This window comes from Stegodyphus dumicola, chromosome 3 (genome assembly GCF_044657685.1).
Source record: "Stegodyphus dumicola isolate Sdum_Otavi_A_Nest chromosome 3, ASM4465768v1".
NCBI classification, from domain to species: domain Eukaryota; kingdom Metazoa; phylum Arthropoda; class Arachnida; order Araneae; family Eresidae; genus Stegodyphus; species Stegodyphus dumicola.
In genome coordinates this window covers 151901256-151915115 of record NC_140770.1, presented here as the reverse complement: position 1 = coordinate 151915115, position 13860 = coordinate 151901256, and the positions used below count along the sequence as shown (strand labels likewise).

The 13860-nt window shown below is 32.7% G+C and overlaps 1 protein-coding gene across 3 annotated transcripts in view; it reads right to left on the bottom strand.

Annotated features, from left to right (window-relative positions):
• The window catches only part of LOC118185808 (uncharacterized), a 92638-nt gene that overhangs the window by 44586 nt on the left and 34192 nt on the right, over positions 1 to 13860 (bottom strand). For 2 of the 3 annotated variants that reach the window (XM_035355726.2, XM_035355734.2), the window contains 3 exons: positions 11775 to 11900; positions 10619 to 10662; positions 10400 to 10505 (listed from right to left, as the gene is read on the bottom strand). In XM_035355726.2, coding sequence (XP_035211617.2) covers positions 10400 to 10505; positions 10619 to 10662; positions 11775 to 11900 — 276 coding nt within the window. The remainder of the gene's footprint in view (positions 1 to 10399; positions 10506 to 10618; positions 10663 to 11774; positions 11901 to 13860) is intronic. The other variant, XM_035355740.2, reaches the window with a different exon arrangement.

Sequence of the window (13860 nt, the reverse complement as noted above, 5' to 3'; positions counted from 1 at the left end):
ACAACACACTTTATTTACACGAATAATGAATAAAAATATCACACAGGAAACCATATTGAGCATCACACAGCAAATAACATATCAGCATCTCCCTATGCTCGAAGCTCCAATGACGGATGTGCCGGTAGAAGAGACAGCTGCGCCATCATAATTAATATGCATGCACATAAGAAAAAACGTTCGCTCGCCTCTACCCAACACACCCCTCCTGCGAGCAACATTTTTTCAATACAAAAATGAAATACAAACAATATATAACACATTACATTAAGAAATTAAGGAAATTACTTTCAATGTATACATTAATTTTTCTTCACTGACACTCTTAGTAAGAAAATCTGCAATCATATTATCAGTTTGTGAATATTCCATCTTAATAACATTGTCCTTTGTTAAGTCCTTCATAAAATGGAAACGTAAGTTCATGTGTCTGGATTTCGTAGAAGATCTTGCACAGTTGATCCACTGGATGGCAGCTTGACTGTCTGTATTTAAGACCACTGCACCATTCAAAAATTGTTTGCATTTTAATTCTGATAATAAATTTACAGTCCAAATAATATCCTTACAAATTTCAGAAATAGAAAATAATTCTGCTTCACAAGTAGACAGACTAACACTTCTCTGCTTACGACATTTCCAAGAAATCAATGAATCACCTAGTAAAATAGTACCACCAGAAAATGACTTACCATTTTCTGCATTTCCCCAGCTAGCATCAGCATATGCATTTAAAACTCCAAAATCTTTGCTATAGAAAAGTTTTTTTATTTTTTGTACCTTTTAAATACCTTAATACCCTTTTAGCCATAAGATAATGCCTTTTTTCTGGTACATGATTAAATTGTGACAAATAAGTTGTTACAAATGATATATCAGGACGCGTTCTATTCGCTAAATATAACAGTTCCCCAATTAATTCCTGATACAAAATTGCTTCAATTTTTTCATTTGTACATGAAAAACCTTTATCTGCCCCTTTAACGATTGGCGTTTTTACTTGCTTTAGAATTTTGCAGATTGTGTTTAGTCAATAAAGATTCAATATATTCTGTTTGAGACAAACATATACCATTTTCAAGTTTTTCTATTTGCATTCCTAAAAATTTTGAATTAGTATTTTCATGTAACTCAAATACATTTTTTATTTTCGAAACAATATTTTCAAGCATTTCTTTATTATTACAGAATACAGCTAAATCATCAACATACAAACACAATATAAATATGTTTTTGGTATCATTAGAAATGAATATACAATTATCAGATGCTAACTGTACCAGCCCAAGTTTTTCTAATTCATTTTTTATTTTCATATACCAATTTCTACGGGATTGAGGCAACCCATAAATACTTTTCTTCAATTTACATACTTTACCTTCTCCAATCAGTTTTTCATAACCAGGTGGAGGAGTCATATACACATCCTCGTTTAAGTCACTGTACAAATACGCTGTTTTTACATCATAAAATTTAACAGTCAAGTTTAATTTAGCTGAAAGTGCAAGCAATAATCTAAAACATTCAATGTTAACTACTGGTGAATATGATTCAGTATAATCCTTATTTTTTATTTGATTAAACCCAGCCGCTACTAATCTCGCTTTATATTTTACTTCCCCAGAGTCTCCTTCCTTCAAAGTATACACCCACTTACTTTTTACTAATTTTGTTTTTTCAGGCATCTCTATTATTTCCCACACTTTGTGTTTATGTAATGAATCTATTTCATTTTCCATTGCGGATTTCCAGTCATACCAATTAGCACTTTGTTTTGCTTCTGAAAAATCATTCGGAACATTACGGATTATACTTGACGCTAGTTGTTTTGATTTGGGCCTCTCCAATCATCTTAATGGTATTTCATTTCCATATTAATTACTTTTTTCATAGCTATCAGATGTTTGGACTTCATTCCCCCTGTCATCACCCCCGCCACAACGGCTTATGTCGGCGATTTCGAAATTCGATGAGTCATCATATTCGCTTGCTTGGGTATTTTCCGTAACAACCAATTCGAGGTGTGGTTTTTGATCTACTTCGTTTCCCCTTCCATTTAATTCTTCAATATCCCAAGTTTCTAAGGTTTTATTTTTCCTCATATAATTACTATCTTTTAAAGATTCATTAAATTTAACTGATCGTTCTTCAATTATTTTATTACTTGCTATATCATAAATACGATATCCTTTTCTTTTTCTAGCATATCCTAACATTATCCCTCTTTTCCCTGGTATGTCAAATTTGTTTCGCATCACTTTCGGAATGTGAAAGTATGCCACACATCCAAACCTTTTTAGATAGTTTAATTTGGGTTTTTTACCAGTCCAAATTTCTAAAGGAATTTTTTCTTTTCCTTTCCAGGGTGTTAAATTTGATACTTGAGTACTAAAATTAATTGCTTCTGCCCAGAATTTTATCGGAAGCTCACTCTCATGTAGTAATGTCCTAGCTCTTTCTAAAAGAACTCTGTTTGCCCGTTCAGCTTTCCCATTACTCTCACTGTTATATGGAATTGTTTTTTCATGAAAAATACCTGAATTAGCAAGATAATTATCTAATTGTTGATTTACAAATTCTAAACCATTGTCTGTTCTCAAACGTTTAATTCTTTTACCAGTTAAATTTTCATACTTAGCTTTAAATTTACAAAATGCGTCAAACACTTCACTTTTACTTTTAAGAAAATAAGTAAAATACATTCCAGAAAAATCATCCACTAAGATCATAAAATATTTAGACCCACCAATTGATTCAGTTTGAATAGGGCCACATAGATCCGAATGAATTAATTCTAAAATTTCTGTACTCTGATTAATGTCAATATTTGGATGACTTTTTCTAGTTATTTTACTTATGTCACAAGTTTCACACTTAAAATCACTTACATCATTAATATCAATGTATTCTTTCATTTTAAGCATATATTTTGGATTTAAATGGCACAATATACTATGCCAAAGTTCATAATTATTACCAGTACAATCATTAGCAATGCAAGATTCAGAATTATAATATGGTTCTAAATTAACTTCAAGCCTACCGTTATTCTTAAATGCTTTAAAAAGTAATTCATTACTCCTACTAAAAACTAATACAGAATTATTCCTTGATTCAATTTTACATCCTTTATCCATTAAGGCAGTGAGTGACAATAAGTTATTTCTTAAATCAGGAATATAACTAACATTACTAATAGTTAAATTAATAAAACTAGAATTCTTTGTATTTATAGCTTTTGCTTTAACAGTACCAATACCTTCTGAATATATTTTTGAGTGTTTACCTGCTTGGTAAATTTCCCTCACCTCTGGTGTAATATTCTGAAACCAAAAGAAGTCTTTTGCCATGTGTCCGGTTGCACCACTATCCAGCAACCAAATTTTATCACATTCATCATTTTTTTCACGCGTAAGTTGAAGAGCAAAATCACTTACTTTTTCATCAGAACGAGATGAAACGTTCACACTCGTAGGTTGCGACTTCTTTCTGTCCTTGTTACCTTTGGATAACTCACATTTTGAATTCTTGTTTCTGTAATAGCAGTCCTTCGCGATGTGACCAGGTCGTCGGCAAATGTAACAATTTCTTGACTTATAGTTTTTATTCCTTCTTGATATGAACGCCTCTGCGTTGTTTCCCATTCGTTGAATTGTGAATGGACTCTTTCCTCACGGAGTATTTCGAGTACTTCGTCAATTGTTTTTTCACGCTGAGTTTTTACAATTTCCCTAATTCGAGAAAATTTTCCACGAAGTCCACGGACTGTGTAAAACACCAGTTCCCGAGGAGATACATCTAGGCCTAGCGATTGGCACTTAGTTGCTATTCCTCTCGCTCTTGCGATATAATCATTAGCCGACTCGTGCAATTTCATTTCTAAATTTTTTAACTCATTACCAGCATCTATTTTTCGATCTTCGGCTTGTCCCATAAATGTTGACTTTATTTTTTCCCAAAGAATTTTTGCATTCTCTTCTGTGGAGAACTGAAGCGCCTGTTGATCCGATAGTGAAAGTTTTATATATGCTACGGCGTCAGCATTTTTCTCATTCCACAATCTTTCATCTTTCTCGTCTAAATTTTCTGGTTTTACTGTTGAAATTACCGAGTCAAGTCTTTTCAGTGATAAGGCAGCTTTAATTTTCAATGACCAAATAAAATAGTTCTCTCCAGTTAATTCGGGAACGTTCCACTTCTCCATTTTTGGCTTCCACTAAGAGACTTTCGGTTTCGACTTGGTATTTTATATTCAATTCTTCTTGACAAAACCACGGAGCTGCTACCATTTGTTGTTCAGAGGCCGATATTTAGAGTAAAGAAGCCATCGATTTAGGACAACACACTTTATTTACACGAATAATGAATAAAAATATCACACAGGAAATCATATTGAGCATCACACAGCAAATAACATATCAGCATCTCCCTACACTCGAAGCTCCAATGACGGATGTGTCGGTAGAAGAGACAGCTGCGCCATCATAATTAATACGCATGCGCATAAGAAAAAATGTTCGCTCGCCTCTACCCAACAAAAAGAAAATAAGACAAAAAACTTTAAAAACTATAAAAAATTTAACCCATTTTTAAAACCTAGGCTGCTGACTGGCTGCAAAAAATCAAAATGCCTTACTTCATTTCTGTTGTATATTCTCGACGTACATTAATTTGAATTATTTCATTGGTCCAAGGTTAATTTGTATTCTGTGTTAGGAAAGAGTTATGATTTCTCCATTTATTTCGCAAGAGGTGTTGGTATAAAAACAAGGAGCCTCTATACCATCGTTCTGTTTTTCATTTGAATATTCCCGCCAGGAGAGAGGACAACAGACTGTAGGCAAAGTAGTTGAACGGAAAGATATATAGATTCTTTGCTCTAGGCATCACTTACAGGGACCAAAGACCAAGGCGTTTACGGAGTACGTTTATAATAAAATTACATGTTGGGTTGGCAGAAGGACAGGGTCCTTTGACTTTTTCAGTGACGCCTGGATCCCTCTATTGTGCTCTCTCTGATCTTATCTTATCTTTATAGTTGTGTTCGGCTGTACGTAGCTTACTTTTAAAACTGTTTGCTCCAAAGGTTTCGAATAATTAATTATAAATATTCTTAAAAGAGGTTTTAAACCTGGCTTTAAAACTCCTAATGTTGCATCAAAATTTGACAACATTTCAAGTAAAATTCAGCGCGACTCCTGAATTTGCCGCCCGGGGCACAGACCCCGGCTTGCCCCCCCCTACTGGAACTGCATCAGGGATATAAAATAGGTGAATGTTTTTGTTTGAGATGTATACCAAGTAGATAATCAGCTACGGAGCCAAATTATTAATCTCACAAATTTATGCTTACATGATTGTTTTTCCATAACGAGGTACTTTATTTAGTGCCTAAATGAAATTAAGAATCGGAATTTTTAAATGGAAATCTCCACATGTTTTATTATGGAAGAAAAAATCAAATGCGCATAAGTAAAGCATTAATAATAATAATAATAATAATAATAATAATAATAATAATAATAATAATAATAATTGCTTGTGGCTTTGAAGTCCGGATTTTAGATCATCCCGGATAATGGACGTCCGGATTTCGGACTTTGTACTGTATAAGCTTTCAGCATGGAATCAGATATCCCTTTGCATAAGACTTTTGCTTTCAGTTGTTTAAACTATGATTTCAATCTAGTCTCATTATTGTCACATGGAACGGGTATACATACACCATATTCAGTAATACTGTGAGGCAAACTATCAGTTTAGGCACTTCTGTGAGTGCAATTTGATCTTAAAAATTGGCTTCAGATAGGATGGCATCTGGCAGAGAAATGCTACAGATCAAATTACAACTGTGCAAGAATTTGTAGAGATCACAATTGCATACAACACTACATTAATCAGCCACTTGTATTTACTTTGCTTCAGGCGTATGCTCAATGATAGAGTATACAACACTACATTAATCAGCCACTTGTATTTACTTTGCTTCAGGCGTATGCTCAATGATAGAGTAATCTGTTCCCTGAAAACTGGCAAATGATTTCTGCTTTTCTGCTTAACGGAATTGTACTCAGTTTCACTGTCACAGGTTATGAAGAATAGCCCCTTTATACATTCCCTAAACAAGTACACATGAGTTTTACCTTATATACTGTATGAGGAAAACCCATATGAATTTAGATAAAAAATAATAGCCACCAAGATCTCAGCTGAAATATAGCTCCATCTGTATAAAATAATGTATGTTTCACTAATATACAAACATAATACTTTAAAAGGCTTTCATATTAGGTATCAGACGAAACTTGCTGAAGTATGGTTGTGGGGGATATTATTTGATTCCTGCAAAAGAGATGAGAATAGCATGAGAGAATCAACCAGCCAAAACTTACAGGAGTTGGGCTTGGAATGTTTATTTTATAACTTATGAAGCTCAAACCTTTCACGCCTTCATTAGTAAAGTAAAACTGAGTTAAATGAGTGGTCTTTCATCTAAGCAAGCTTAATTCTCTTGAAGATTAAGTTCATGTCCCCCTAATAATTGTGTGATGACTGATATACATATTGAATACTATGATACTCATAATCAAAATATTTCTATTCAGTGGCCATTAAAAAGGTATCTAGTGCTTAAAATTATCAAATGCAGCAGCTTAAACTCTCCAAAAAAAAGTTCTGAAAGATTGCCAGCAAGAGCCAAAAAAGACACTTCAAAGCAAAAAATGAATTAATTATCATTTTATAACAATTTAACACAAACTTAGTGAAATGAAACATTCTAGTTACGAATAATGAACAGTTAACTGCTACAAACTTTTTCCTCCCCCTGCAGATTGAATTTGAATAGAAAACATGCAGAAAATTAAATAACTCATTATTAAACGGGGCATAAAGGATCACTTAGTGAAGAAGCCTGCAAACTATGGTGTTAGAAACTTCTTTTATAAGATACATTATTGATAACAGTGGTCCATAAAAGTTATCAATTAGCCATAGTGGAAATCAGTCAAATTATATGTGTAAAAAATCATATCAATTAGATATATTATTAACAAGATAAACTATATTTATTATTAAGAAATGATAAATAATCGCTTTTTAACTGCTGTTAGTTAAGTAATGCATAATATTAATGGGAATGATAAATTAAAAGATTTTATGCTTTAATGAAGAAATTGTAAAATTTGCTGGGCCACATGGATAATAAAATTTTCTGCTTGTGCATCAAATGTAATATTATGAAAAACAAAAATTGGAAGAGTGAGTTACATATATTACTTACATTAGAATGTATAAAGGTTTAGATTATTTGAAAATGGCAAAGCACATGAGAGCTATCTGCATAAGGGAGAGATGCCCCCATGAAGGACTTTAGGACTGTTTGAGGGAAACTGGCTCAAGTTCACGCTACAGATGGTAAAAATCATAAAAATCACACATACCTGTTCACCTGAGCTTGAAACCAGATCAACCTACCAGTATGCACAAGTTTTTAACAATACGACCACTGGTGGGGGTGGGAATGTATATAAAGAAGATAGGGGGGATAAGGAAATATATTGGTAGTAATTGAATTAACTGAAATACTTGATTATTAAACAGAAAGGGACCATTTTTGCACACAATAAAACAATGCATTGGAAAGAAAGTAATTTCCTGTGAGGAGATACAGTAGAAAGTCCAAGATCTGGGATTTTTCCGGATATTAGATCATCAGTTTAAACCTAGTAAGATGGGATGTAGATATTATAAAATTAAAATATGAAATTGTGATTTATGAAATAATGAAGCATTTATGACCTAAAGGGTGTCAAAATTTCGATAAAAAGAGCTTCATATTTATTTGTTTACTTTATTAAACATTTCTTTCACTGTAAGTTGTTTAAGTTGCTTCCTTTTTTGTGCTAATCTTTAATTCTGCAGACAGACATAATTTCTTCTCCAGTTACATTGCTGAAGTCTGGTAATTGCTGTGTCAAGAATTCTGACTAACTTGTCAACCGAATTTTTTTCATTTTTAGTATCACGTTTTTCTTTTTTTTTTTTTTTCACAATTAGTAGCAGTATTTTTGGGATCTAGAGCCATACTACAGATTTTGCAATTCATTAATTGATTGATTATTGAGGAACATTGTCATCACAATGAAAAATGTCTTTTATATCATCTTCATTTATTACTGCTTCTCCACATTTCTTTACAAAGTCCATCAATTGGAAAATTTCACATTTGGTTTGCGATATCCGAAAACTCTTAAAATTCACGGCTATCGCCATAATAATTAGCTATTGTTCACTATACATAATTGGTTGTATAGCATGATATAAGTGACTAAAGACAAGTTGTTCTGCTAAATTTTATCTTGCTTCTATCGAGCACTGAGACAATTAAGTCTGAATTATATTAGTTTATTATTTATTATATTTATGTCTATTTCTTGCACATGCTTAAGGTTTATCCGAGTCCTGAATAAACAAATTCCCACTTATAATTAAGCCCCTCTGAGGTCCGGCTCTAGATATCTTACCGTCTGATGTAGTCTATGCGAGTCCTAAATTCTGCTACTAAGCGTCTCCCTTTGTCTTCCCCAAATTCTGCCGTCTAATGGGGCCATACGAGTCCTGGTTCTGGCTTTATGTGAATAACTAATCGGTTATTCTTAATAGCACTAAATGTAATCTTTTGGCCTATGAGTACCATTAACAAAATCTATTTTTGGCACATTCAAAAATTTTTATTAAATTTTTCCTTGTCAACATTTCTGAGCGCATTCAACTTAAATTTGTAATCATCTATACTCTTTATTATTCAATTAACTAACATAAAAAAATTGTTTAGGCATCGCTACATGAGTCACTACTCGAGTTGATGAACATGTGGTGATGAAAGCAAAATATAATAAATAATGACTTGCCAGGTTGGCATCAGGGGTATAAAATATTAGTAGGTGTAAAATGAACGATGCATTTATGTAGAATTTTTCGTTTTGAGATGTATGCCAAGCAGACATGCATCTACGGAGCCAAATTATTGATCATACAAATTTATGCTAAAATGATTGTTTCTTCAATAATGAGGTATTTTATTTAGCACCAAAGTGAAATTGAGAATCGGGCTCTCCACATGGGAAGGGGGAGATCAAATGCGCATGCATAAATAAAAAAAGTTGTTGGTGCCTTTGAAATCCGGATTTTAGATCATTCCGGATATTGGAGATCCAGATCTCAGACTTTGTACTGTATTAGAATTCAAAATCGCATCCATACAAAGATTTAGCAATGAAGATGGGGGTGAAAACAGCTTTAAAAAAGAACAGCTGAACTATGGAAAAGCAAAGAACTGAAGCACAGCCAATATGGAAATGATTGCGGACAATATATGCTACTACATGCTCAATGAATTCGGTTGAGATGCATTAAGAAACATTATTGAAGTGCACTTTAATGCTATATAACATTTCTAATGATATTCTGATATGAATAGTTTTGAGAGAGAAATTTTGATCATTTAGGCTGTTCAAACTTAGAATACTTGCAACAGTACGTATGGATATGCTGAAGACTTTAACTGAAACAAGCGTGTTATACATGAGATGATCAAAGAGATTAGAATGCTCACACAAACTTTGTCATGTATCTCCATCAGTTTAATAAGGTTAATACGAAGAAAGTTTTTTCCTGCTTTCAGGTTTCAAAGCTGACCCATTTTTAGATCACACTGTGACATAACACTGAAAAATGGACCCTAAACAATAACGCTAGCTTTCAGAAATAGTAGTTGGTTTGGGTATAGAAGCCTATTTAGGGTTTACATTCATGCATGATCCTGCTATCAATCTGGTGGAAAAGGTTGGGCATTGCTTATTTTCAGACGTTGAAGAACACCACCAGTATCACAGTCTTTGCATACTACCTTCACCTTGGTGATACACATACATCTTTAGCAACAAAATCACCAGTACTGCTCTTGCTCAGTAACGAAAGTATCTTTTGACAGCAGGATGGAATAAGACAATACACAGTTAGAATGGCGTGTAATGAGAGCTGGTCAAGAAACCATTGCTGCATTTAACCAGTTCTCCAGCTACTACTGTGGTGATTACCAGTCCTTTTAAAGCTGATGCAGCACTTCCTGAAAGAACATTGATTTAATCATTGAAATGATTTCATATTCATCTTCTTTGTGTCTAAGCCATTACATTTCAGTAAGAAAGACATCCAACAGCTATTCAGATGATAGTAGGAGGTCATGGTCTATGATGGATATTGTAGATCAGATTGGTTTGTGTTCACATCTAAGGAAAGCAGATATTTTCTGTTACTTTTATTTCACTAGATATCTCTTTCTTTCCAATCCTTTACAAGTAAAACAAAAAATTTGCATGAATCCTTTTAGTCATACCTTCTTATCAATGATTTCTCCAGTCCTCATGCAGCTTTGATCTTCATTTGCTGGATTAGTGAAAGAACCAATACTTCTCATGGACATTCTGTCGTTCCTTTGAATGCTTTTGCGAAATGGCAACATTTTAGTTTTCATATCTCTGAGACAAAATGCACTTAAATTAACACTAACATAAAATTTAAAAATCAATTATTGCTTTACAATTAAAAAAGATACCTTGAAGTAGATGGTTGTTGCAGATCAGAAGTATTTTTGGAGACCTATATACAGAAGCAAGGACAATTAAAAATTTTATGAAAATATATTCAACAACAACAACAACAAAATTTAATGAATAAAGTTAAACCGACATCACTACTGAATGCCAGTGAAAAATTAAAAATGACAGATTCACATTACAAATCTATTAAAGTTGTGGATTATTAAATGATCATAATACCAAAGCTAGTCAAAATTATTACCTGCGAGCTATTACCATAACTGTTTTTGCCAAGTTCTGGTACTTACGGAAAATCCCGTTGTCCATTTTAGCCAATTAAAGAAAAGATGCCAAACTAAACGATTTTTTTTGCCAAAAATGCAAAAGTCTTCTTCAAACACACTGGGTTTGGTGTAGCCTTGATCACACGTGTTAGTTATTATCCTTGAGTTAAAGACTCATTTCCCCCCTCTATCACGCATTTCGAGGGGAAAAAAAAGGATTAAAATTTGGGACCTGCCTACTATAGAACAGGCTGTTGAATATTTCCAAAGTTATGGAATCTTACCTGCCTAAAAAAAAATGTGTTAATGGCAGCTTATTTAAAAACTGAGAAGCAATGGCGTTGCAACGGTAAAGCTTGCGCGAAGCGAGTGTCAATTCGTAAGGGAACATGGTTCGAGGGTTCTATTTCATTTTTGACTGCACTCTAATTCATCTATAGTTGCTGCAAAGAATTGACAATTATTGAATGAGGTAAAGAGGAATTAGAGTTAAGTGACAAGACTGTTATAAATTGCAATAATTATCTGAGAGAAGTTTGCACACACAGCCTTTTATCAAGGCCAATAGAAATATTTGAAAGAAAAATAAGAGTAGAATGTTTTTTTTTCGGTTTTGCGTGATTGCCGCCCTCTCTTGGGGTCGATGGGATTTTTCACAAGTAACCAAGTTCTTATATATTCAGCTTTTTGAACAGCAAATCTGATTAGAATGATATGTTAATAAGAAAGGTTTGGCAAACATGAAAAGAAAGTAGTAACAACAACGCAAATCCTCAAGAAGAAAAAAATCAAAAACTAAAATAAGTGCAAATAAATGAAATGTATGTAAGTATGTAAATAAATGAACTAAAGTAAATAATGTTTCAAGTATGTAAATAAATGAACTTACTGATAAACATTCCAAAATTTCAGGAGGAGAACTTTCCAAGAATTTATCTACAGAATTATAATTCAGTAGATCATTAAAATGCTTTTCTTCTAGGGCTGCATCAAAGTCAGCAGAACATGAATATACCTTAAAGTAGAGAAAGGGGAAAATATAGTAGTCATTTTAAACTGAAAATAAATGAAAGTACAATCCACTGTTTCAATTCCATAGTTTTAGATATCCATCTTAAAGGCCATGTAGGATTAGTCATATTCTGGGATGTTCTCTCTTAGCAGTGTTTGGTATCTCTGGTACTTGTACCAACCTCCCTCAATATGATTTGGTACGTAGAGTTGTTGGGCGATCATCTCTATCCATTTATTAACCCAAAGAAATTTTTTAAAATCAAAGAAATGAACAGTTCATAAATTATAAAATATGACTACAAACAAGAACAGGCCATAGCAAACATTTCAAAAGAAAACTTAAAGATTAGAAGATTTTTTTTTTTTTTTTTTTTTTTTTTTTTTTTTTAAGAAATCAAGAGAATTTTTTCATTAACAAAAATAAATTTAAAAAAAAAAACTGTTCTATTTAATCTAATTAATGTCTGAAAGTGAAAACACTTACTATTAATATAAAAATATCATATACTATTGAAAATATTTTTATTATTTGAAACATTTTATAGAAAAATAATAGCTTAATTCATTTCTCTACTAACAAAAGCAATGGTTTTCTAATAAAAGGACTATTTACATCCTTCTTCTGACTTTGTCTATATTTTAAGACAAGGCTTATTACTTTGTAGTCTTTCTAGAGCTCACTAGTTTATGCTACCAAAGAAAGCGAGACTCAGCAACCACCAGACATAAAGACATGAGACAAGCATACTCAGCAACCACACCATTTAGCAACGCCATAAATGCAGAGACCTACTTCGATCTCGTTTTGTGTTCACTTGCTGATATGTGTCAGATGACTTGATGTTCAATGAAGAATTTGGTTACATTTTTAGACACATTTACTTTCACGTGTGTAAGTGATAAACTTTCTTTTTTAAAATGAGCGTAATCAAGGAAAGGGGGGGAGGAGATTTCGTACAGCACCTCGAATATGTCCAGTATTCCTTTCATTGCAAGTAGAAATATGTCTGCATAATTCAAAGCAATGTTTTGTTACTTATTGCTTTGATGGAAAATATAATTTACATTATTCTGTCATCCTTTGAATTTGTTTATAATATTATATAGCACAGGTAGAGGGTTTTTTTATTGCTAAAAAAAAAAAAAAAAAAAAAAAAAACTAGGTTTTTCTAGAACTAGGTTAAAATTGCCTAGTTTTTATACATATGAGATTGCTTACTTTGATACATATGAGAAACAGAAAGTGAAAATACACTGTTAATATAAAAGATCATTTAATTCTACTGTGCATGTTAATAAATTAAACTTTAAAATTAGATATACTACATGAACATAACATTACCTATAGAGCTTGGTTTTAGTTGTGTTTACAGTCTTGAAACATATCACCTACAGATATTGAAGTACTATTACATTACAAATCATATTTTAAGTACTGTTTGATAACCACACACTCAAACCTGGCTCAGACCCAAATTAAAAAACTAACAGCTAATAGTTAGTTAGAGGTCTAACTGCAATACACAAAAAATGCATATCAGAAGTGACTTTACTGAACACAAAACTTAAATGCAAGAATAAGTGTAACAGCAAATTCTCATGGAATTGTCTCATGGAATATGTGATGCCTCAACATTATCCATGCAAAATATGGCCAATGGGGGAAACTCAAGAAACTCTGTGTTTACTAGATAAAAAAAAAAAAAAAAACAGTTACAACAGATGTTTAATGCTTACCATAAGAAGTAGCATTGTGGTTCAGTGATAATGTAGGCATCAACAGGTATCAGAAGGGAAAATTCTATGATGCAATAACAAGAAAAATGATAGGATATCATCACAGGGCACCTGTGAAAATCATATGAATAATACTGACCATGCCTCTTTTCACTACATATGGTCACATGATGCTAAATATAGATACAGAAATGTTCATGCAGACCATCACATTGTGTGGAACT